The 24,438-nt window shown below is 36.1% G+C and overlaps 3 protein-coding genes across 4 annotated transcripts; all 3 read left to right on the top strand.

Annotated features, from left to right (window-relative positions):
• Positions 369 to 9,269, top strand: LOC109344493. 2 transcript variants are annotated; one of them, XM_019583281.1, is made up of 9 exons: positions 369 to 884; positions 2,038 to 2,355; positions 2,548 to 5,099; positions 5,178 to 5,302; positions 5,696 to 7,288; positions 7,644 to 7,692; positions 7,788 to 7,990; positions 8,081 to 8,182; positions 8,689 to 9,269. In XM_019583281.1, exons 2-9 carry the CDS (start codon positions 2,163 to 2,165, stop codon positions 8,903 to 8,905), a joined length of 5,034 nt encoding a protein of 1,677 aa, XP_019438826.1. In that variant the 5' UTR covers positions 369 to 884; positions 2,038 to 2,162; the 3' UTR covers positions 8,906 to 9,269. The 2 variants fall into 2 exon arrangements, with proteins under 2 accessions (XP_019438826.1, XP_019438823.1); XM_019583278.1 differs by having other exon boundaries at positions 370 to 884; positions 5,600 to 7,288.
• LOC109344477 (diacylglycerol kinase 1-like) lies at positions 11,141 to 16,953 on the top strand. The gene is made up of 8 exons (XM_019583277.1): positions 11,141 to 11,273; positions 11,602 to 13,092; positions 13,400 to 13,769; positions 14,376 to 14,452; positions 14,656 to 14,775; positions 15,584 to 15,748; positions 16,057 to 16,194; positions 16,615 to 16,953. The coding sequence occupies exons 2-8, from the start codon at positions 11,932 to 11,934 to the stop codon at positions 16,762 to 16,764; spliced, it is 2,181 nt and encodes a 726-aa protein (XP_019438822.1). The 5' UTR covers positions 11,141 to 11,273; positions 11,602 to 11,931; the 3' UTR covers positions 16,765 to 16,953.
• Positions 20,246 to 22,638, top strand: LOC109344462 (zinc finger protein ZAT4-like). Its single transcript, XM_019583276.1, has 2 exons — positions 20,246 to 20,411; positions 20,586 to 22,638. Exon 2 carries the CDS (start codon positions 20,740 to 20,742, stop codon positions 22,297 to 22,299), a length of 1,560 nt encoding a protein of 519 aa, XP_019438821.1. The 5' UTR covers positions 20,246 to 20,411; positions 20,586 to 20,739; the 3' UTR covers positions 22,300 to 22,638.

Below are 24,438 nucleotides of genomic sequence, written 5' to 3'. Positions count from 1 at the left end.
GCTAAACACTTATTATTAATTTTTACATTTTATAACTACAAAAATCCCACTATTTGAATGAAGTTAATTTATCAACTTAAGAAAGAATGAGATAGAAGATGATTTCACAAAGAATATTCAGAAAAAATATAAGTTTTAGATTCGAGGTTGAGTAATCACAAACTCGTCCCGATAGGAATTGAAATTGATTACCGTGCCGCAGTGTTGTCACACGTGTGAGCTCACTCCGGTAGCCCATTCTCATGTCCTCAACAACTCCTTCACATACCAACCTTGGGCTTTTTTGTGAAATTCCCATTTTGTGAGAAAATGACCCAGCCTCGGTTCCGAACCACAAACCACAGGTTCGGTCCGAACCTCAGCTTTGTTGCTCTGTTCGTTGAAAATTTTGCTCTATTTCGACCACTTTATCTGTGTGAGTTCAACAAAGAGTCTCTCTTCTTTTTTCTTCTCTTCACCGCTTTCAAACCCTAACGCGTGCCTCTTCAATACTTTCTCAGCATCCATTTTCACCTTCAATGGTGGATCCTCAGCGTCACTGTGAGTTCATGGACAATGTTTCTCTCTCTACAAACCCTACCTTCTCTATTTAGGAACCCTTTTATTGCAAAAAAAGGAATTAATAATTCAAATCTGTGGTTGCGTCGTTGATTTTTCGTGTTGGCGCAATTTCTGAAGCACGTGTAGTGGGGTTGTTTGGTGTGGTCAATTTGAATGATGATTTTGAGCTCGAGTTGTGTTATTCCCGATCTTATGCATTTTGGGGATAATTTGATATTTTGAAGTGATTTTCGGTTATTGGATGAGCTCAGCTGCTAGGAAATTGAGTTTTTGTGTATCTTACCTCATCTCATTTGTTTAACAAGTGCAAATTTTCAACTTAGGTAAGTTGTGCAATTTTATTTGATTTAGTTTTTGGCTGTGGTTTTGTATTCCCATTCTCATAGTGCTTGCTTCAATGAATTATTTCAAGGTTTTGGTTTCTGCTGTATTGATGGGGAGTGTGAATTCTTGGCGTATTTCGATATATCTTAAGGCTCTTGTACCTCTTTACTTCCCCTTTTTGTTCAATGGAAGAAGTAGAAGGGTTTCTTGCACTGTCAAATTTTGTCATGTAAATGATTTTTGTAACTATATTATAGTTGATTTTCGGTTAGTTATTAATTTGTGTTTTGTATTTCAAAATTTATTCACTTGGAGTTGGATGCATGAGTCCAGCGGGTATGAACACAGATGAAGGGTTCTTGTGTGGATGTATGTCATATCATAACATAACATAGATGATAATATTGAATGGCATTAGTAGACCAATACCCATTTGTAAATAGAAAAGAAGGAGCTGCATTTAGATGGAGCATGAAATATAAGCTTTGCAGTGGTATTCTTCTTCTCATTTCTCCATGACTATGGTTTTGCTGACACATAACTGTGCAATAAATATGTTTAAGGTTCTGTGTTTCTATTTCATAAGCGTATTTCTTTCTTTCTTATGATTCTTTATTGTGGCCGGTTTGGAAGTTGCTGCAGCTGTTTTAAATAGTCCCATCCCAGTCCCTCTTGTTCACCAATCATTCAATTGGCTGTGAACATTGAAGGAGGAGGCTAAACATATTTGGTAATTTACTTATGTATTTTGTGGTGAGCAGTGACAATTATCACATATGTCTTTTAAGCAACAATCTTACTCTTGGAGAGCGACCATATCTGTTTGAACCTTGTGTAGGATTTGAAAACAGAGCTAGGGTGTTAGTACTACTATATGTATGGAACAGCATTTCATACTTGAGAGTGTATCATAAATGTTTGGAGAAAAAACAACTATGACTTATGTTTAGAATGTGTCACATAAGCAATGTTTCAACCTTGTGTCATTGGATATAACAGGGTGCCTTTGATTGATGGTGAATTGCGTATGGATCTTGCATGAGATTTCAGTTATTGTTATTCTGCTGTATCTTCAAAACTATTTTATTAGTTGACATAAACCAAATAAATTTTTACATGCATGCTAATTTTGGCTACTTAAATAATTTCCAGGAATATATGGTAGTTACTCAGAGTTGTGTTTTTGGACATCCTAATATTGGAGAAACTTGATCTTCCTTGGCCCACTCATTATTCTTATAATAATTATCTGCTGAAATATTGGGGGTGGGTTATCTATGTCTGGAAACGAAGTAGGAGACAGAGTCCATAATTTTTTTGGTCAAGATAACTTGTCCCAGGGCCAGTATCATACACAGGCAGTTGACGGGAACTGGCCAGGGCTAAGCAACAATTTGTGGGCCGGTAGCCAGAGGCCAACTGGTGCACCTTTTATTCCCAATTTGAAGAACTTTAATCTACAGCAATCAGGTAGAGATTCTAATAACTTTGGAGTTGTTTCTTAATAATTTGTCTATTAATATTAATGTATTTTCCTGTAGCTGCAGTGTTAAGTCTGTCTCTATTGGTTTACACAACTACTAACTATGATTTTTAAGCTTAACTTTGTGACATAGTTTGTTTTGTCCATTACTAATGCTATTTCCTTTTACTTGCTCCAAGATTCCGAGCAGGGACAAACTAGCTCTCCACATTTTCGACATGGTTTCAACCTGGCACAATCTAATAGGAGACCTGACGCTGGCAGAAATCAACCCCCAAATCAACAAACATCTGTTAATGGCTATATGCAAGGACATCAGACTTTCCAGTCTAGGCAAAATGAAGCAAACATTTTGGGAGTGGATACAGAAGCTCATTTGCATGGCATTACTAGCCTACCTAGAGGAATATCAGTGCTCGAGTCACAGCATGGGGCTGGTCCTGAACTCTATAAGAAAAACATGATTAGGCCTGAGGCCACTGAATCTCCTGTCAATTATGATTTTTTTGGAAATCAGCAGCAAATAAGTGGTCGACATTTGGGCATGCTTCAGCAGTCTTTGCCCAGACAACCGTCAGGGATAAATGACATGCATCATTTACAACAGCAAGTGATACTCAACCAGATGCAAGAACTTCAGAGGCAGCAACAATTTCATCAACTAGAAGCAAGTCAACATTGTTCTATGACTCCGGCTTCCTCTACTTCAAGACAGACAGTTGCAAGCCACTCTGCATCTCTTATCAATGGCATTCCTGTCAATGAGGCATCTAACCTTCTGTGGCAGCCTGAAGTTATGGCGACAAATGCAAACTGGCTCCAGCGTGGTGCATCTCAAGTTATGCAAGGGTCCTCTAATGGACTTGTCTTATCTCCTGAAGAAGTGCGCCTGATGGGTTTGGTTCATAATCAGGGAGATCAGTCTCTTTATGGGCTTCCGATTTCTGGGTCAAGAGGTACGTCTAACCTGTATCCTCATGTTCAAGCAGATAAGCCTGCAGTGTCTCAGGTTTCTATGCCACACCAGTATTCTCACATTCAAGGGGATAAGGCTGCTTTACCACACATATCCGCCAGTGGTAATTCATTTCCAGCTCACCAGTATACTGCATTTTCAGATCAAACTAACACAAATGGTGGAACTTTGGTTTCAAGACAAGGTATTCATGGAAAAAGTATGTTTGGTTCTATTGCTCAAGGTATAAATAGCGGACTAAATATGGATAACTTGCAGCAAGTAAATTCCGAGCAAAGAAATGCACATATTGAAGATTTTCATGGGAGGCAAGAACTAGCTGGATCATCAGAAACTTCACAGGACAAAATGGTAATGCAGTTTGCTCCTTCACAGAATGTGGCTACCCTTGATCCAACTGAAGAGAAGATTTTGTTTGGTTCAGATGACAGCCTGTGGGATGGGTTTGGCAAGAATGCAGGTTTCAATATGCTGGACAGTACTGATAGTTTTAATGGATTACCATCTGTTCAGAGTGGGAGTTGGAGTGCACTTATGCAATCTGCTGTAGCCGAAACTACTAGTAGTGAAACAGGTATACAGGAAGAGTGGAGTGGTATACAATTGCAGAATGCTGAACGTTCATCTGGAAATGAGCAGCCTTCAACCATTGATAGCAGCAAACAACAATCACTTTGGGCTGACAATAACTTGCACTCAACACCCAATATAAATTCAAGACCTTTTCCTCGGCCGAATGATGTTATCCGGACCAATACCACTGTAAACTATTCTGTTGCTGGATTTCAGCAGGTTGGTATTCATACTGCGCAAGCACAGCATGACAGGTTGCATATTGATTCTTCTCAGAGATCAATGCCACAGTTTTTAGAAGGGAGTCATATTTATGGAAATGTTGCTAATTCTTCAGGTTTTGAAATGAATGAGAAGGTTATTGCAGACTCTTGGGTCCATCAACAGACACTATCATCCCCTAATAATAGTGGTGAGCCATTCAATAGATCTAATGGGTGGAATTCTATCAAATCAGCCTCACCTGATCACAATTCTACTTTTAAATCCCGAGCAGAAGCTATGCAAGAGATGGGCCAGGTTCCTGCTATCTTGGAGCATGATTCTGACACTAATTCGTCTGCTGGGTTGGAACATGTAAAGTCTGCCAGTGATATGCAGGTTTGCGGGGAAGATTCTGGTAAAAATGGTATTGCTGCTATACCAAATTCAGGTGCTACATGGGTCAGCCGGCAAAGCAACCAGCAGCTTCCTAATGTTGATGCTAGGAGACATGCAGATTCTGTGGGAAACTACAGAAGTAATGAGGCTCCAGGGAAATATATGCATCATATGGAGAAGATTCCTTCAATTTTGGAGTCATCAAAGAATGAAAAGATAGATGGTGAAGCACATGATATGCAGAACTCTAGTAAAAAGGATAAATCATCAGATAGTCTTGGCCCTAATCCTTCCCATCATAGAACCGGTGGCATGAGAGAAACTTGCAGTTTTGATGGAAGTGATTCACATAGTCCTAAGCTATCTGGTCAGGGCAATCGAAGACCTCCCGTAACTCGTAAATTTCAGTATCATCCGATGGGGGATGTTGGTGTTGACACGGAACCTTATGGAAACAAACAGGCCTTAAATTTACAGCCTATGCCCCAACAATCATTTGTAGGCTTTAAAGGCCATGATCAAAACTTTCCTGTGCAGTCAAAGTATGGTCATTATGATGGAAATTATACCGAATTAGAAAAGGTAATTTTGAGATTTTACTCTTATACAAAGTCGTTTATATCCTTTACAATGTGACAGAGGCATGGGCTTGCTTTTCAGGGTGACTCAAAAAGCTCGGAAGATCATGCTTCAAGAGGCATATCACCAAGTCAGATGTCGAAAACATTGAATTCGTTTGACCGAAGTATTGATAATTATGCCTTGAACAAGACTTCTTCACCAAGGTAGTTGAACAACATTTGCAAAAATGCTTCTTGCTTTTGTTTTGAGCTTATGAATTTAGCATTTCATCATGTAACACTTCCTTAATTATTTTTTTCCAAATATTCTTTCTATCCTTTTAATGGGGAGTAACCATGACCTGTGCTTATTTTACATTAACATATCCTAACTTCTCCTCTAGTTGGCGACTGCAATCTGTTTTACTCGTTTATCTTTTCTTTTCCTACCTCTCTTCTCTTCCATGAGTTACATGGTTACTTTGCTCAACCGTGTGCTTTGATTTGTTAAAATTATTGTAGTCAAAATATTCTTGAGCTTCTTCATAAAGTGGATCAGTCAGGGGAGCATGACATTGCAACAAAAACAACCACTTCTAACCGCCATTTATCTTCCAGGGTGCCAAATACTAAACCTTCTGATGGGTCTGTTGTGCATCCTCAACAATATCAAAGTTCTTCGACTCAGGGCTTTGGTTTACAGTTGGCTCCGCCCACTCAAAGGCTTCCTATGGGATCTTCTCATGCTACACCACATGTTGAATCCGAGACTGTGGATATGGGCCATACATGGTTGGCTACTACCCAGACCTTTGCTTCTCAAGAGTCATCTCATGAGCATAGGAATAACATCTCCAGTTCTTCAGGACAAAATTTTGATAAAGCCTCACAGCCTTTCACATCTGGCTTTCCTTTCTCTAGGATCCATACTCAAAATCAGAACATGGCCGATAGTCAATGTGCTAATGAAACTTTTGTTGATCGGACTGCTATGAATAAGATAGATGGGAATTCTGAAAGAGCTCAAAGTAGTCATTCTCAATTAGCATCTTCTGCAGGAGAGTCTGCCATGCAAATTTCAGCAGTGGAGGCTAGCGCTGTTCCTTATCCTTCTGTTACATTTGGTGCATCTCTGCATGACACCCCTTCGAAAGTTTTACACAATGTATGGACCAGTGTTTCTAGCAAGCAACAACCAAATACTTCAACGATTCCATCCCATTCCCAACCAATTAATGTTTGTGAAACTACAACTGGACCACAGAAGTCAGATATTGAAGATTCAGAGGAAGATGGCACTGACCTCTCTGGGCAGCAGATATTGCCTGGGAGTGCTGATGCTTCTGAAGAGACTGCAAGTGCATCACATATGAAATCCACTCCTGATGCATCTCAATCTAGTCCAGCTGCTACCCCTAGAGATATCGAAGATTTTGGCCGGTCTTTAAGACCAAACAATTTTTGGCACCAGAATTTTTCATCGCTAAATCAAGCTCAGTCCATGCAAAATATTGATATTGATCCTAGTAATCGACATGTCAAGAGATTCAAAGTTTCAGATAATGTGGTGGACAAACAGCAGGTAGATTCCAACCACGGACAAAAATCACATGGATATGAGAACATGGTTAAAGATGTGGCAGGTAATCAAGCTTCTGTGCCACCATCGAATCCTAATGTACTGAGCTTTTCGACAAAGCCAGGTGATGAGCGAGACACCAATGCATCTTTGCAGGAGGTAGTTGGTTACAGCCAGAAAAATGCTCTTAATCACTCCAATAGTAGCAAAACAACTTCTGTCAGAAGCGATCATCCTCTGATAAATCCTCAGATGGCACCGTCATGGTTTCAGCAATATGGATCTTTTCAAAATGGTAAGATGCTGCCAATGTATGATTCACAAACAATGACTCCTCCAAAAATTATGGATCAACCTTTCATTTTACGGAGCCAATCTGATAATTTGCATCTCAGCAAATCGATGGAGCAAGTTAATAGTCTCAATGATGCTGGGCAGCTTGGTACTGGAAGGCAAACTCTAATGCCTGCTGCAGTTGTAACTGAACACATACCTTCTCAGTTATTGCCTCCTCCTGCTGTTGAACCTGATTTGCTTATTAGAAGACCAAAAAAGCGTGAAAGTGCCACCTCTGAACTCGTACCATGGCACAAGGAATTGAAACAGGATTCTGAAAAGCTTTGTGATATTAGGTACTGACAAAGTTACTTGGTTTAGTATAGCACATGATTTATATTGATTTTTACACAAGCAGAATTACAGCAAAGCATTCTAATTATAATAAGCTTTTCTTAATTCAAAATAAGCTAATCTAAGAACACCATTCAATGCACTTACAATTATTGTTGGCTTGTTGCTATTGTTGATGACTTGATGCCAGAAAAGATTGCCTATCAGTTGTTGGTGCAATGTATTTCCAATTGCTTTGGAAGTATTTTATGTCTTGTGATTTGCTATGTGAATACATCTTACTCCTGTTTTTATGTTCATCAAGTTGTTCGCCTTTTTTTCCTCTTGAGAAGACTGACATTCCTTGTTATTTGGCAGTATGGCAGAATTTGAATGGGCCCAAGTTGCAAATAGATTGATTGAGAAGGTTTGTTCTGTTGTTCATAACAAAATAACTCTGCAACTGAATCTCTAAAATTCTTTTGTTAATGAGGAGCTTATGTTTCTCCATTTTAATTTTAGGTTGAAGATGATGCTGAGCTTGTCGAAGACTTACCAACAATGAAATCAAAAAGAAGACTTATCTTGACTACACAGCTTATGCAGCAACTACTTAACCCTCCTCCTGCTGCAGTTCTATCTGCGGATGTTAAGTTGCATCATGAAAGTGTGATCTATTCTGTTTCGAGATTAGTGTTAGGAGATGCATGCAGTTCAGTCTCATGGTATGGAAGTGATACACTTAGCATCTGCTGTTTTGAAAGATTGTGTCCTGCTTTTTATAACAACTGAATTTTTTTACTCATTCTGTGCAGCCTGCCTGATAAGCTTAAATCATCCCAGAAAATTGATCAATACATTTTGAAAGTGGAAGACTTTGCTGGTAGAGCGAAGAAACTGGACAATGATATATCGAGGTAATATCAGTGTTAAGTTTAATATTTCCAATCCATTATTTTATTATGGACTGGTAAAAACTTGCTAGAATAATTTATTTGGCAAATTGAAGTCGAACTATGAAACTGTTTTTTTGTCCATATTACGGGCTCAGTTGCTTATTTGATAAAGATACAGACTCTGAAATATGAATTTAGTTTGGAAAAGAACTGTGTTTACAATGAATAAGTTTTCTATTTTTAAAGTTGCTATCTGGTAGTACTTTTCAGTCAACATGGATGATTAAAAAAAAACTAGAAATGAATAACTAATTGGAAAGGATAAGCCCATACTAGCCAAGCTTTTTCTTGGTTTAGCTTTTATCAATTTTATTTTACATGGTAATGATAGTATTTGTGATTTCCCCGAACTACTGCCATTAATAGGTTTTTATTTCATCCAATTGCCTTTGTTTATCTTTACATGATAGCTACACTTTTTGTTGCACTCCTCTTATTTTCTGCTATTTTTCTTCTCAATGATGCAGATTGGATAACAGAGCCTCAGTTTTGGACTTAAGAGTGGAGTGTCAAGATTTAGAAAGATTTTCTGTCATCAATCGATTTGCCAAGTTTCATGGACGAGGGCAAAACGATGGGGCAGGGACCTCATCATCCTCGCAGAAATCGTGCCCCCAGAAATATGTTACTGCAGTTCCAATGCCTAGAAATCTCCCTGACAGGGTACAATGTCTTTCACTTTGACAATTAATTAATTCATTGTTCCATCTTTTTTGGTCAGATGTCTCCACAACCTCCTCTTTCTGTCCTTTTCTTTCAACTTATATTATTGCACTTCAGTGACATAGAACTACACTAGTGGCAATCAATGTAGGAGAAGAATGGTACTAGATTGCACCCCCAAACCAATGGAGGCTGTTAGATCTTTGTAATCTATATATGTATGTATGTCTAGATCTTTGCAATTTAGTTATCTTTTACTTTTGGTTTCAGGTGGCAACCCTTTTGTATATAGTAAGATTATATATTGCAGTGTTCTTAGTTAAACTTACCATTTGATTCAACATTCTCTGATTAATTAGCATAAACTGTTTTTATCTTTACTCAATCATATATATTAGGTAACATATGTACTCTACATGGTCACTGCCATTTTCCTGCATTTTCATTTTTTCCCTGTGTTATCATTTCCTCTCTTTCTCTAAGCCCTTGCTGGCCTTTGCATCTATTTTTATAGTCTATCTATACATCAAACTTGGTTATTAATATTATGAGGTCTCACTACTAACTATTTCGTGTTGCCTTCAGTTAATGTAGTTTTGCTTATCCCTGATCTTTTCAGTGACACATTTATCTTGTGAATGTTAATTTAGTCATGTGTCATCAATCAAGAATAAGGCAAGTAGTAGTTTTTCTTTGTGTTGTAAACAATTGAATATTTACCTCTTAATGCACCTGACCTGATTTCTGTACCATTCTTTTTAGTGCATCTTTGATTTCTTATTTGCAACATGTCCAGATTATTTAGCCAATCGCCCCTTAAAGACCAACAAGACGATGGTCTAGTGGTGTAAGGTCTCACTGGATCCCCAAGGTCGAGGGTTCGATTCCTGGGAACGACAATTGTTGTGAGGGGCAACCACAAACCCCGAAAGGGATTAGATTCTTTTCAAAAAAAGGTGAGTGAAGACCTTTGGTAGTACAAAAAAAAATCGCCCAATAATAATAATAGTTCATATCTGTCCCCGGGTTACTTACAGGTTCCTAATAAGGTCCCTCATTCGACAAGTGCACACTTTCCATGCACAGTTTTTTATGGGTAGACCAATTCCTGCAAACATGTGACTATATTGTAGATGCTAATATTAATAAAGACAATAATCTCAGCAATGGTCTCTGATGTTAGTAAGATTGTGTCGTTGCCAATTAAACAAACATGATCTGTCTTAAATAATGGCTTTTCCTTTACGTGTGAATAAAATATTGCCCTATGTCCATGTCCCAAAAATTTAAACTTTGTCGTACTTTCACACATGAACAGAGAGCCTTTAAAAGGGAAAACACCATAAAGAAACAATGTTGAGAATCATTATCATTTTTAGCATTTCAAAGGAAATTTACTATTTGCTGTCAGCTTCCCACAATGACAAGGAATATTTCAGTACGAAACATTTTACATGTGGAGTATGTTGATTTAATGAACAGAAAATGCCGTACGAGATAGTTATCACAAAGATGCTATAGAAACTGCCATTTATCACCATTTGACCGGTATATAAGTAGCCAAAATATTAGTTTCAAAACAAATAATTTGGAATAAAACAACAGGGATGTGTGTTATGATGACATAACATGTAATTTCATCCTTTGGAGTTCCTGCAACAAGCACAATAATGACAGCAGTAGAAATTAATAGTACCGTGTACTTTAAGTAATAATAAAGGGTTGTTGAGAAAGCCATGTACCAAATTTTACCCTTTGATTTATCTAATAACAAAACTTTGGCCCCTTTATTGCTCACTTAGCCTTCCAAGTATATCACTTTTCAAAAAAAAAAAAATGTGAGTAGCTTACTCATTAAGTAAAGGTGGAGAGTTGAGGAGAGAAACAGTTAGAGATGACAATGAGTCTGGATAAATCCGGGTAGCACTACTAGGACCCATTCTACTACTTTATTTTTTGTAAACAAACTTGTATAAATACTTGTTGGGTATGCTACCTATGAATCCAAAAACACCGAACTGAACCCAACCTGTTGTGTGTATCGGCGGGTCCGAGTACCATATATACCATCCTGGAAGCAGCATGAGTTTACACGTGTAATAACCAGATTGTGCTCCACGTGTAAGTGTAACTTGTGAATTGAAAGAATCCGATTCGCGTCTAGATTCTTCCGTGTCACTGAATCTTCTTCCTAATTAATTAATTAATTATCTCTGAACCAAAAACAAATCCAACATTGATTTTTATTTATTCCTTTCGGTTTCTCAAGAAAAAAGGTAGATTCTGTTAAGCTGTGTGTTATTTGTTTTGCTCTCACTTTCGCTCCATCAAACTAGGGTTTCTTCCGATTCCATTGTGTCATCACGATCTCGTTCATCAAACCGTAACGGTAAGCTTGTTTCAGTTATTCATCAACAATTAACAAATTCTATCTTATTTAATTTTTATTTATTTATTTATTTGTTTGTCTTTGATGCTATAGCTGATTGGGAATGGAGAACGTGCGTGTCTCTTTATTTCCTTAGAAACTGTTGATGTAGCATTCTGCTTTGTTTTTTTAATGTAGCATTTCGGTTTTAAGCGATTGTTAAATTTATCATAATATTTCAGGAAGATCAATAACAAGAATAGTTAAGTTCTTACAATAGATTAGAATTTTGCTTTCCCCTTTTTAGTTTTAATATAATTTTATTCTATTTTATTTTTGGTGTGTGCAGGTATTTTGCATGCTTGTTGTTCTTACCCTTATTGGGACTAGGCGAAAGTTTGAAGCTTGCAAACAGAGAATAACAGAAAATGCTTTGGAGAATTATTGGGAATGAAGAACAGATTTTTTCTTCAGTATGTTCTTTGAGAGAAACATGGTGGTGTAGTTGTATATTACATAGCATGCCATATATATGAAAGGGTTATGAATTTTTTGTTAAGGGATATGACATAAGGAGTATGATTTTTCAAGATTGTTGCTTATACACAATGAGGTATATGATCTTGGTTTAGCATTTTTCGGAGTTAAGTTGGCTGGTCACAACCAAACAAATCTTAGCATGGATGATGAAAGGGATTTTCAGGTGTTACTTCATAGTTGGAATAACAAGAATCCAACTGATAGGCTTTTCATTATATCTTGCTTTATAGCTGCTGCTGTTGGAATTCTGACCATAGCCTATACGGCGTTTCAATGGAGGAGAAATATCAATCTAAGTTGGATGAAAGCCGTAGCTAGATCTCAGAAAAATCCCAAGGCGAGGCACAAAGTTCCGGTGGCCCCTCATACTTGGGTTCTTGAATCTGTATCTCGTGCAAAGAATTTAAACTGCTGTGTATGCTTTAAGTCCATGTCACCTCAAACTCTAGGACCTATAGTAGCTTCAGACAGTTTTATCCATCGATGTGGTATTTGCGGTGCAGTAGCTCATCTAAGCTGTTCTTCTAGTGCTCACAAGGACTGTAAGTGTATCTCTATGATTGGATATGAACATGTCATGCATCAATGGGCTGTTCGTTGGACAGATGTTGCCGATCAATCTGATGAAACTACTGTCTGTAGTTACTGTGAAGAGCCATGTGGTGGAACATTTCTCAGTGGTTCCCCAATATGGTCATGCTTGTGGTGTCAACGTTTAGTACATGTTGATTGTCATAGTGCAATGTCTAATGAAACTGGTGATATATGTGATTTAGGCACATTTAAGAGATTGATACTATCACCACTGTATGTTAAGGAACTGAACAGGAACTTGCCCGGATTTTTGAGCTCAATTACTTATGGGGCAAATGAGATAGCATCTACAGTTCGGGCAAGCATTAAGAACCAAAGCAAAAAGTACAAACATGGAAATGAACCATCGGTTGATTCTGGGAATACTGAGAGCGCCGGTGAAATACCCACAGAAAGCACTGGTGATAGTCATCAAACTGTTAATGGGCATCATGAGGTGGAAGAAAAAAACATTGTTATTACAAATAAGGAGGATCGACATCATGATGATGTTGATAACAACATGGATAGAAAACCCAGTCTTGGACGCAATTCATCAATCAATCAGAGGGATGAGTCCCACATGTTTGGTGTGAGACAGAAATATGAGTTGATTGATTTGCCTCCAGATGCAAGACCATTGTTAGTTTTTATAAACAAGAAAAGTGGTGCCCAGCGTGGAGATTCACTTAGGTTACGCCTGAATATTCTTTTAAATCCTGTTCAGGTTTGATACTCTGCCACACATTACAATTTGTAATTAACATTTGGGTATTTGTTTGTTGCTTCCAAATTTCTTCACTGTATTGTTGGCAGCCTTTCTGTAAGATTTCTGCTTTCTGCCTGAGTTAACCAATAAGGCATAGCCCATAACCATCCATCTATCACACATCTATTTTTTTTTTTAAAATTACCCAAACACAATAAGATTACATAGAAGTTACCATTTTCTAAGGATATACATGAATTAGTCCTTTTTTGCCTTATTTGCTTGTTATAAATTGCTAATATAACCTTTTTTTTGTTCTATTTAGGTTTTTGAATTAAGCTCGTCTCAGGGGCCAGAGTTGGGACTTTATTTGTTTAGAAAGGTGCCTCACTTTAAAATTCTTGTGTGCGGGGGAGATGGTACTGTTGGTTGGGTTCTAAATGCAATAGACAAGCAAAATTTTGTTTCCCCTCCCCCAGTTGCTATTCTTCCTGCTGGGACAGGAAACGATCTTTCTAGAGTTCTATCTTGGGGAGGTGGCCTGGGTCCAGTGGAGAGGCAAGGGGGCCTTAGCACATTTTTGAATCACATAGAACATGCTGCAGTTACTATTCTTGACCGGTGGAAGGTAACAATTAGCAATCCACAAGGAAAGCAACAGCTCCGACCACCAATGTTTATGAACAACTACCTTGGTATGTGAAAGCATTTTTCTCATGATTTAGTTTCATTACATCAAAATTTGTAGGTTTGAAGCATCTGGTCCCTTTTGTGTTTAATATTATTAGGCAGCTTGGTAAACTTTATTGTGCATGAATGCATGCATAAAGGGCTAGTTTCGTTTTGGGTGGGGGATAGAGAATTAGGCTGGTTATAGATCGAGAGAGATGCCATTTGAAGTCTGGTCCTTGATATCATGGTCTGATACTCTGGGTTGACTGTAAATCTGGTTGAAGCAAATTGAATGTTGATTTGGTTGCTTTCCTTTTTATTAATATGCTCAATTTACTTCTTTCTCTTGTGAAGTCTGATTTTATGCCGATTTTGTTGGATAGTTGAAGTGAGGTTTAGCATATATGAATTTGACCACTCAATTTTGGCACAAATTTGTCTGCATTCTCATGGATTTACTTGATCTATAATAAGTTGCTATTCCAAAGAAGCCTTTTATTGTGAACAATTGAACAGATATTGGATGTGTATTGCGTGTTCTTTTATTATATTACCCGTTGATTGTCAAGCATGAATAGCTCTTGCGTCATCCTTAACTACTTTTGAATCTTACAATTATTTGGTTCTAGGAATTGGTTGTGATGCAAAGGTTGCTTTGGATATTCATAGTTTGCGGGAGGAGAATCCAGATAAGTTTTATAACCAGGTATTTACCGTCTAATTGGAATTGGATATTGATTTGTTTAGCATTTAAAGCCTTGATCTAAGGAAGATATGAAGTTTATTATAAAATAGGAGGCTGGGTATCTGCTACAAGATTGCTTCCACTTTTAGTAGAGGGTTCAGTATCACAGTTAATATAACCTGTTATCTTGTCCCATAGTTATCTAATTACTCTAACATATGCAGTTTATGAATAAAGTTCTGTATGCGAGAGAAGGTGCTAAAGGTATTATGGATAGGACATTTGCCGATTTCCCTTGGCAGATTCGAGTTGAGGTGGATGGAGTCGAAATTGAGGTCCCTGAGGTGAGTTTGTGAAGTCCAAATAACCTTTATTTAGCTTTACATTTCTCTTTTTGGTATAGATGCTTTTTTACCTTCTTATTTAATTATCGAACTCTCATTATATGATAATGGTAGACATTAACTCATACTTCTCCTGTCCCCAAACTTAAACGTACGATTTTATTCCACGTTTTTGCAGCATATGTGAACTGGTTTGTAACCTTGGGAAGTATAATATTGATATTTACTCTCTAATAACAAGCATCCTTATTTTTTTTATCTCTTAGAGATTTCAAAAAATGGTCTTTGTATAGACCCCCAATGACCAATCCTCCATGAATTGTTAGGGATCCGGTAAGTCCAACAAAGTTTCCTTCGGACGTGTCTATTCGATAAATGTGTCTATAGTGACTATGGTGAATATCTCGTAATCGATGTTCGCTCATCAGTCCTCCAGTGTCTAAATACTTCATTCCATGTATTTGCAGCATATGTGAATGAGTTTGTAACCTTGGGAAGTATATTATTGATATTTAGGCTCTAATACCCATGCTTATGTATGCATGGGGATATCGTTTTTGAGAAAAAAGTTAAAAGGGACTACTTTTCATGTTAAAATTCAAATTTGAGGCGTGTTTGTAGTTTTTGAACATAGAGGGGGCCAAAAGTGTAGGTTTATGTTTGGGGACGGGAGGTACATGTATTTTACTCTCTTTTTTATATCAGAATTTCTTGAAATATCTCATACACTGCAACCAACCCACATAAAAATAAGTTCACGTCACAGTGCTTTGCTGAATTGTACCAATCTGGTCTTTTATTCATTCAGGATGCAGAAGGTGTGCTTGTTGCAAATATTGGAAGCTACATGGGTGGTGTAGATTTGTGGCAAAATGAGGATGAAAATTATGATAATTTTGACCCACAATCTATGCATGATAAGATACTCGAAGTTGTGAGCATATCTGGAACATGGCACCTCGGGAAGCTTCAGGTAACAAAATGAAACCAATCCTCATTGTAGAATTTAGACATGCTGTAGCTAGAGTCTAATGCTTAACATTTTATATAAAGAACATGCAGGTAGCCAACCTTTCTCCCCTCCTTTGTTTGAATTCAAGCTAAACAGAAACTCTGGACTTAAAAACTAACATATGAAAATGATTTTTTATCTTTATTTTTGTTATCAAGGTCTATATAAGCTCTCATTGATTTTTGAAGGACTTTGTCTAGTTTATTTTCGGGAAGTTATTTGAACTAAAAAATCATGCATGCTCAAATCTTTTGACATTGTCAAAACAGGTCGGGCTTTCTCGAGCTCGAAGACTAGCACAGGGACAGTCAATTAAGATTCAATTGTTTGCTTCGTTTCCTGTCCAAATTGATGGAGAGCCTTGGTTTCAGCAACCCTGTACAATTTCCATAACTCATCATGGCCAGGTTATCATTGTAAAACTCTTCCACTTTGCGCAACAGCTAGTGCAGATTTATTGCATCCCCACTTTGTGTTAACCATCACTTGTTTTGCATTCCTGATATACTTATTTCTGTATTTTCTTACACTGTTCATATAACAATTCTCAATCTGTATTACAATCCTGTATAAACTGGCAGGCATATGTTTACTCATTTTTAATGATTTCATAATGAAAATGATCTCTGCTGCTGAAATTCACAACTTCCAGTCTTCCATAAGCATGAAATGCTTAATGCTGCTAAGAAAAATATGATTTTTTCTCATTTTTGTACAATGTTAATTTCTGATTCCCTTGCATATTGTTATTTTTCTAACTGTTCAAACCAAGTAGATAAATTACATCTACAATGTTGGTTTATTTTTCTGTTTCGGTGGTTGTTCAGGCCTTCATGTTGAAGAGGGCTGCTGAGGAACCTCTTGGTCACGCAGCTGCAATAATCACTGACGTGCTTGAGAATGCGGAAACAAATAATGTAATTAATGCTTCACAAAAGCGATCTCTTCTTCATGAAATGGCATTGAGGCTATCCTAGAACTTTTCTCCTTTCCACAAACTGATGATAGATTTTGTAGCACTTGTCTTGGATATATTTTGTATACTAAATGTATTTCCTTTCAACACTTTGTCGTAGCTTGCTGCTACTTCTGAAGCAGGCTTGTATATTATGAACATCAATATTACACATCAGAGAAAGAATGAAATTAGAAAGATTTTCAGTTGATTTCTCGTCAAATTCCATTGTTGCAACACATGTAGCATATGCAGTTATTAGTACCATAACCTCTGCAGCACATTTCCATTATTTTAAGGATTCCTTCGTGATGTGAGGATCATTTATTTACTTTTCTTATCTATCACTGATGCACCCAACTGAATAGTGAGAATTAATATCTTTGAAGTTCTAGTGATCATGGAAGTAACTGTCTCATAAAAAAGTTCATTGATGCCAGTTGAATCTATGACTGAGAAAAATAGTATCCTCATTACTGTCCCTAAGGTTTTTTCTAGCAAATATTGTCCCTCAGATTTACTGTCCTTTGTGGTTTGTCTTGATGACACACATTACAGTTTAAATATTTATTTGGTTTTCCCTATTTTGGACTGCACTCATTCCTTTTATGATAAATAGTTCATTTAAATTTGTGCAAGCTGCTGTTGGATAGAGACTATGAAAACCTGTGTTTGAAACAGTATCTGCATATGATGGTGTAACATGTATTTTTCTGTTAATGTATCACATCTTTAGCTTCTACAATATGTGGATGAAAATAGCACATATTTAGCTTCTAGGATAGTAGTTACAGGTACAGATATGTTCAAGACATACCAATATCAGTCACTTATAAAAGATGGCGATTTTTCAGTCTTCAATCTTCACCTTTCTCTAACAAACCTTGGTGCTATTTCTATTTCTATTTTTAGGGATAAAGTATTTGAATGTCAATATTGTGACAAGTGACAACAATGATCTTTTAATTGGGTTAAGGTTAGGCTGAAACAATTCAAATTTGATAGCCACACATTTTCAGAGCAGAAGATTAGGTAAACCATAAATGTAATTCATGAAACTTAGGCTAGTGCTAGTGCAAAAATAGTAGAGTTATGTTGATTTTTATGTTTGACTTCAGAGCACTACACATATTTCTAGCAGAACAGTGATCCCCTAATATCTTCATATTGAAAATTTTGGTTGCCCATATGACTTTGATTAGGCCAAAATAACTTGGCATGGAACATTTTCTTTTGTTAGCACTTAGTAGTTAAACCAATTGCACTAAAATACAAAAGCTGAAATGCTATAATGGTGATCTTCTATATCAAACCACACTTACCAAACAAAGGAAATTAGGAAAGGTATGTGAAGGGTCCCACATTATCATAAAACTAATTTTATTTCTCACTGAAATTTCCCTTTACTTACATGATGGTTTAATAAATATTTGAGTATCCCCAAAGCCTTTCTGGTGAGATCTTCCACTCTGACACTTGGTACCATTAGTAGTTGTATGAAACAACACACACACCTAAGTGAACATGAACTAAGATCCAATACAACTTGTAGCAATAGTTTATTAAATGAACTAGTGATGCCTGATCTAAAAAGATAGATACCTTAAACTAGTAAAGCTTTTAATCATTTAGCTGCACCTAGTTTTTTATGCATTTAATCATGGACTTTGATTTATCTACTGGAATGATTAGTTCAGGTACAGTGTGCATGTAATATCCATAGAAACATGCATGATGTAGTAGACACACTGACTCACTCTGACAAACATTTTTTGATTCATACAAGTCAAGGTTTTGTGGATATATATTTTAACACAATGAATAGTGTTGGGTATTCTAAATGTGAATGAAGAAGTCTTACATTGTGTTAAAATTGATGAGTTAAAGATCATATAATTAGATAGACCCATAGACCTCATGTCTTAAAGTTTTGGGTCAAGATATAATATCAAACTCAATTATACGCTTCTCATTTTCCCTATTTTATTCGCATTACTATAGTGGGATTTCAAAGAAATGGGCTTCATTTTTTAAGTGCCCAACTTTCATACGGAGAAGCCATTAACATAATAACACTCTAATGACTAATGAGTAACCTCCAACCAACTACAAGTTCTTATTCTACCTTGAATATGCATTTTTTTTAGAGGTTACCTGACCAAGTTAAAAAATTCCAGTCATGCCAAGAGAATTTAGCTGTATCACTGTGACTATTGGAATAAAAGTTGACATTTATAATAATACTTTATATAGTGGATCTCAAAAGGATAAGAGAATAAAGTATCTTCTCGTATTATGAAAAAACTTATCTCCTTAAATTCATTGATTATTTGACACATGTCTTATTTCACTTATTTCTAGAAGTTTTTATTTTAAAATATATTATAAAAGAAGAAATAGAGGCAAATCATGGTGATACACTCATGAACTCAAATAGATGTGCCATTTTTTGGCTGTATTACTTACTCTTAACTTCTCTGCCGAGCTATAGTCCATGGTGTGCATGATTTGGTGGTATCACATAATTGTGATCCAAGTCTTCATCCCAAAAAATTAAGGTGATTTTATATTCAATAAAAATGGAGAAAAAACTATAGTACCATAAGCAAATAATCATGAATCACCCAACATTTGAGGAGCTTTACTTGACCAAATTGCCCTTAAAATGTGCCTAGTCAATCAATGAAGAGTTGCATGACATTAGTTTTTTTTCTTTTGTTCCTTTTTTATTTTATGATAGTTTGGAATTGCTTGGTGGCACTACAATATTATTGTTTGTGGTCAGTGTCTAACTGTATCACTTTATAATCATAGGTGGTTCCAAATTTTAGATGTAAATCACATAAACCTGCATCAAATACAAAAATAAGTTCTCAATATTTTAGAAGATATTACATCATAATGGCCTCATCCCAACCACTACAATACTCACAATCACAACAACCATCACAATTTAAAAGGAAATAATTACTAGATGGAGCTAACAAGTTGTGAGTGAAGTTAGTTTCAGTAGGTTCCTCCCTCCTGAGCTATAGGGTATAGAACAAATGAAGGGGTGCTTTCCTTAAATGCCATTCCATTATTCTTACATGTTTTATTTATTTAATCTATGGTTTCGGCTTACCGTATACCACTAGTTGCATATAAAAGAAGTCTTCGTAATAATAACATAAAAATGACAAATAGTATAAAATCGAGTAGCGTGTACCGAAACACGTATCAGAGTCAATGGTTCGACTAGACATGGTGAACTTAAGGGGGAGAGGACGAGAAAATGTGTGGTGCCCGCACTTGAAGGGGAGATTGTTGGTTTTATTCAAATGTGAAGTCTCACATTGGACATGCGGGGAGGAGTGAAAGGAGTTATAAGTAGGAAAGACTCATTGAATTAGTGTGTCAAGGTTTTGGTTCAAGACACAAAGTAACAATGTAACTACTCGGTGATGATGTAAGTATGCATTGGATTAAGAGTGGCGTAGTATCCTCAGTTGAGTACACGTGCTGCTATCCCTCTCATCGTTGCTTCCATGCGTGGATTTCTCCTCCAAATATAGCACTCTCAACTTGTGAAAACAGAGAAAACGAGAGAGAGAGAGAGAGAGAGAGAGAGATAAAAGATTGTATTTTTTTTCTTCCTTTGCTTTTTCATCGCGATCATTAACAACAAAGGTAACAACTTACACAGCTCTTATTGAAGTTTTAATCTTTTCTTCAAAACTAAGCTACCCATGTAGCAAGTAGTGCCTTTGCTTAATTGTTTTACTACTCGATCTTGCACTTGCTTCTGATTTTGTTCTAACCAATAATTTTCATTAGATAAAAAAAAAATTCATTTCTTTGCAGTGAGTGTTTAAAAGTGACGTGAATTATGAATTCTACATCCATAATCTGATCCGAGTCTTGATGGTTTTCACTTTCTGAGATCAATGAATTCAACATTCTTGGATATTCTCTGATCCGAGTCTTGATCCGCGACGTGTTGGTTTTTCGGAATTCAATGGAAGAAGATCAACAATTGATGAGACAACAACACATGTGCAAGTTCTGCAGCAAGAGCTTCCCTTGTGGTAGATCCTTAGGGGGTCACATAAGGTCTCATATCACAAAATTGTCATCATTATCAGCTGAAACAGAATACAAAGAAAAAGTTGGTAGCTATGGCTATGGTTTAAGGGAGAATCCGAAGAAGACATGGAGGATTTCAGATTCAACAAGTGAAGACACTTTACTTACTCTCACTACTGAAAGGTTTTGTAAAGAGTGTGGCAAAGGGTTTCACTCTTGGAAAGCCTTGTTTGGTCACATGAAATGTCACTCTAACAATGAAAAAGTTTCGAAAAGATCGGTGGAAGATCAAGATTCTGTGACTAACAACAATGCTAGCAGCAGCCACAATCAGAAGCTGGTCTTGCATATCCAATCTGATAATGAAGGAACTGCTCCAAGTAGGAGAAGAAGAAGATCAAAGAGAAGAAGAACAAGTTATATGGCTTGTGCTAATACCAATCCTTGTACTTTTTCACTTTCTGAGGTTGAGCATGAGCAAGAACAAGTTGCTATGAGCTTGGTCATGCTTAGTAGGGATTTAAGTCCTTGGAGTGGTGTTAATTCTGTTGTTGATTTCTCTGATATTAACTCTGCTTACTTTCAACCTTCATCTTCAGCTCAAACTAAAATTGAGAAAATGAAGAAGCCTATGCTCATTTGTTCTTCTGAGATTGCAAAAGTGATCAATGAAAGTGAGAAGCTGGAGTTTGTGAATTGTGTTTCTGGAAATCTTAACTCCAAAGGGAAAAGTTCAGAATCTTCGGCTACCGAGTTCATGAAGAGTAAGAAAGGTAAGAAGTGTGAGCTAGATTATGTGTCTGCATTGGAGAACTCTGAAGGTAACAGAGTCAATGAAACAGAATCAAATTTATCAAAGTCTACTATCACTAACAAGTACAGTTCAATCAAGACAAAGTTTTTTGATTCTGAATTGAAGCCAAAGTCGCTTAAGAATTGCGCCGACAAGCCTTCAGAAGCAGCTGAATTCAGCAAGAACACTCATAAAAGAGGCAAGTTTGAGTGTACAACTTGCACCAAAATCTTCCATTCTTACCAAGCACTAGGAGGCCATAGAGCTAATCACAAGAGGAACAAAAACTGCTTTGTTTCAAAGAATGAAAACAACATTGATCCAACAACTGGAAGCATGTTCATGAAGCATCTAGTTGAATCTGAAATACATGCTGGTTTTGATAATGAAGTGGCAGATACAATTACTGAGTCTAAGAAAATCAAAGTTCATGAGTGTCCAATTTGCTTGAAGATTTTTCAATCAGCACAAGCCTTGGTTGGTCACAAGAGATCTCATTTGGCAAGTGATTCTGAGTGTACTAAACACTTTCAAAAAGTGGTAGTACTTGAGGAACCAGTTCAAGAAATTAAGGAGTTTCTTGATCTCAATCTTCCTGCTGAAGAGGAAAGTACTAGCTATGCTGATTCTAACAGACCATGGTGGTTTGTAGAAAACAATCATAAGCAGGAGGCATTGATAGGCCTAATGTCTAGCTAAAACTCGTAGAGTTTAAAATCTATGCACTGTCAGTGTAAAGTTTCTTACGCGATCGACACATCATTCACCATTGATTTGTATTACTTTTGTTTGAGAATGAATGGTATATGATTTGTTGACAGTGTAAAAAATACTTACACAGTCGGTGTATGCATATTAAATCCAAACTCATATCTCATTTTTTCTTTCAATTACAATCAATGGTTCAACTTCAGAGTTAAGATTCAAACTGTATAGAAATGTTTCTGCACTAATTTCATTAATTCTTTACAGGATTTTCATGTCTTCTTCAACCAAGGTAATTCTGTTTTTCAAAGATTTTTTGACTAGTTCATAAGATGAGAATTGAGATGAACTTTCTTCTGTCTTGTTCTCTTTTTATTTTCTATTATTTTAGATGAAATATGTTATGATATTAGTTTGTTAATAGAATAAGTTCAAATTCTGCAAAAAATTGTCCTCATCATTTTGGTCCTCTTTGAAATAAACACAAGGAACTGTAACAGATTTCTATAGTTATGTGACTGTTGCTTTCTTCTATATAGACTCATCTTCGGTACCGGAGGGTTCACTACTAAGTGGAATAATTACACGTATCTTTCAAAATTATAAATCTAGAAACCCATTATATCCTTATTTCAATAATGGAGAGGATTCCGACCCGACATCTGATGCGTTAAGGTGGTTGTATAGTCACCTACCATAAAACCTAACCACCCATCTATATCCTATGTTTCTTTCTCTCACTTGGCACACAAGTTGTGTGTTAATAAATCCATCTCACTAATCAATACTATGTTCTCTCTTTCCCTTTTTCTATACCAATTATAATAATAATTCATTAAGTTAGAAACTGAGGCAGGTATGATTGGACCACATTACAGCAGCACAAACTTAGCATAAAAACAAACATGTACCAGTTCAAATAGTATTCATGTACCAGTTCAAATAGTATATGTTTAATTCTCCTTAAATAAGATCTCGAGTTTAAAAAGAATATTATAAATTAGCCAAGTAACTTATTCGATTATTAGTAAGACCTCAGTTCTTGTATGTTGCTGTGTATTTATGAATCAACCTTGCGTATTGGCATTGGAGAAATCGAAAGGAAAATTATTAAAATTATTAAAAGGAAAAGTCTTTTTTGGGATAGATGAAGAATGCTTCAAATAGTTGGAGCCTATTCAACTTAGTTTCCAGAATCAGCGATATATTAGAATAATTCTACTGACAGTAAAATTCTGTATAATAAGGTCTCGTATGAGTATTTGATACCTATTATTAAAGATAGTTTGATATTTTCAAACGCTGTATTTATAGAATGTATGAGTGTTATAGACTGTCATTGTAATATTTAATTGTTATTGATTTTTCAAAAAAATAATCTAAATAAATGGTGAATGATAAAATACATGTATATAAATCTTTACACTAACGGTGCATAAATTTTATATTTTATTTTTTAATTTTTGTTGCAGCAACATATTCGTATCCTCTTGTTATATTTCCTACTTGAGAAGTTTGGTTAAAAAAAATATGTGGAGCATAACATCATATCCATGCTTAGCAACAAAATCATATATTGTAATTCTCACTAGTAAGTGTGTTAAGCTCAAGAGAACAAATGAAGATCCTCTATTCCATATTTTGTTATCAATGGTGTTCCCCAACGATTATAATGTGTTATTTAATTAAACAAAAAAATCATAAAGATAAAATTATATTAGTTGCTATAATTTGATTGGACATAGACAAAAATAAACATGATTTCAAGAAACAGAATTTCTTGGGACATGATTTCAGATCATCAACCAATAAGCTTATTTTATAAAAATAAGTTAATAATCATGTTCCAAGGAAGGTTTGAAAAAACTTATGAAAAAATCCTGATTTAATAAGGCAATTGAAATGACTTGTCCTTATAAGTTATAGATTTGTAAGTCTCTTTTCATGATCACACTTGCTAATTGGTTTGATGATACTAAATTTTAAGTTCCACAATTTCAAAGTGATAAACTATTGTATCAATTATAAATTTTTATCTTTTCAATTTTCAACTAGTTATGTCAAACATATCAAAAATATTGATGAGAGTCTTACCTTGATCTTATGTCTAATCAATTTAATCCCTTGGTCAAT

This window comes from Lupinus angustifolius, chromosome LG01 (assembly GCF_001865875.1).
Source record: "Lupinus angustifolius cultivar Tanjil chromosome LG01, LupAngTanjil_v1.0, whole genome shotgun sequence".
NCBI lineage: Eukaryota > Viridiplantae > Streptophyta > Magnoliopsida > Fabales > Fabaceae > Lupinus > Lupinus angustifolius.
Note: the sequence above shows the minus strand (reverse complement) of the source record. Positions and strands in the feature narration are given on the sequence as shown.

Excerpts from the sequence above, each read along its gene's own strand:
- LOC109344493 (XM_019583278.1), top strand. The coding sequence starts at position 2,163 with ATGTCTGGAAACGAAGTAGGAGACAGAGTCCATAATTTTTTTGGTCAA. Across the intron at positions 5,303-5,599 it reads AACAAGACTTCTTCACCAAG|TCAAAATATTCTTGAGCTTC; the intron begins GTAGTTGAACAA and ends AAATTATTGTAG. Across the intron at positions 7,991-8,080 it reads GCATGCAGTTCAGTCTCATG|CCTGCCTGATAAGCTTAAAT; the intron begins GTATGGAAGTGA and ends CATTCTGTGCAG.
- LOC109344477 (XM_019583277.1), top strand. The coding sequence starts at position 11,932 with ATGGATGATGAAAGGGATTTTCAGGTGTTACTTCATAGTTGGAATAAC. Across the intron at positions 13,093-13,399 it reads TTCTTTTAAATCCTGTTCAG|GTTTTTGAATTAAGCTCGTC; the intron begins GTTTGATACTCT and ends TGTTCTATTTAG. Across the intron at positions 14,776-15,583 it reads TCGAAATTGAGGTCCCTGAG|GATGCAGAAGGTGTGCTTGT; the intron begins GTGAGTTTGTGA and ends TTATTCATTCAG.
- LOC109344462 (XM_019583276.1), top strand. The coding sequence starts at position 20,740 with ATGGAAGAAGATCAACAATTGATGAGACAACAACACATGTGCAAGTTC.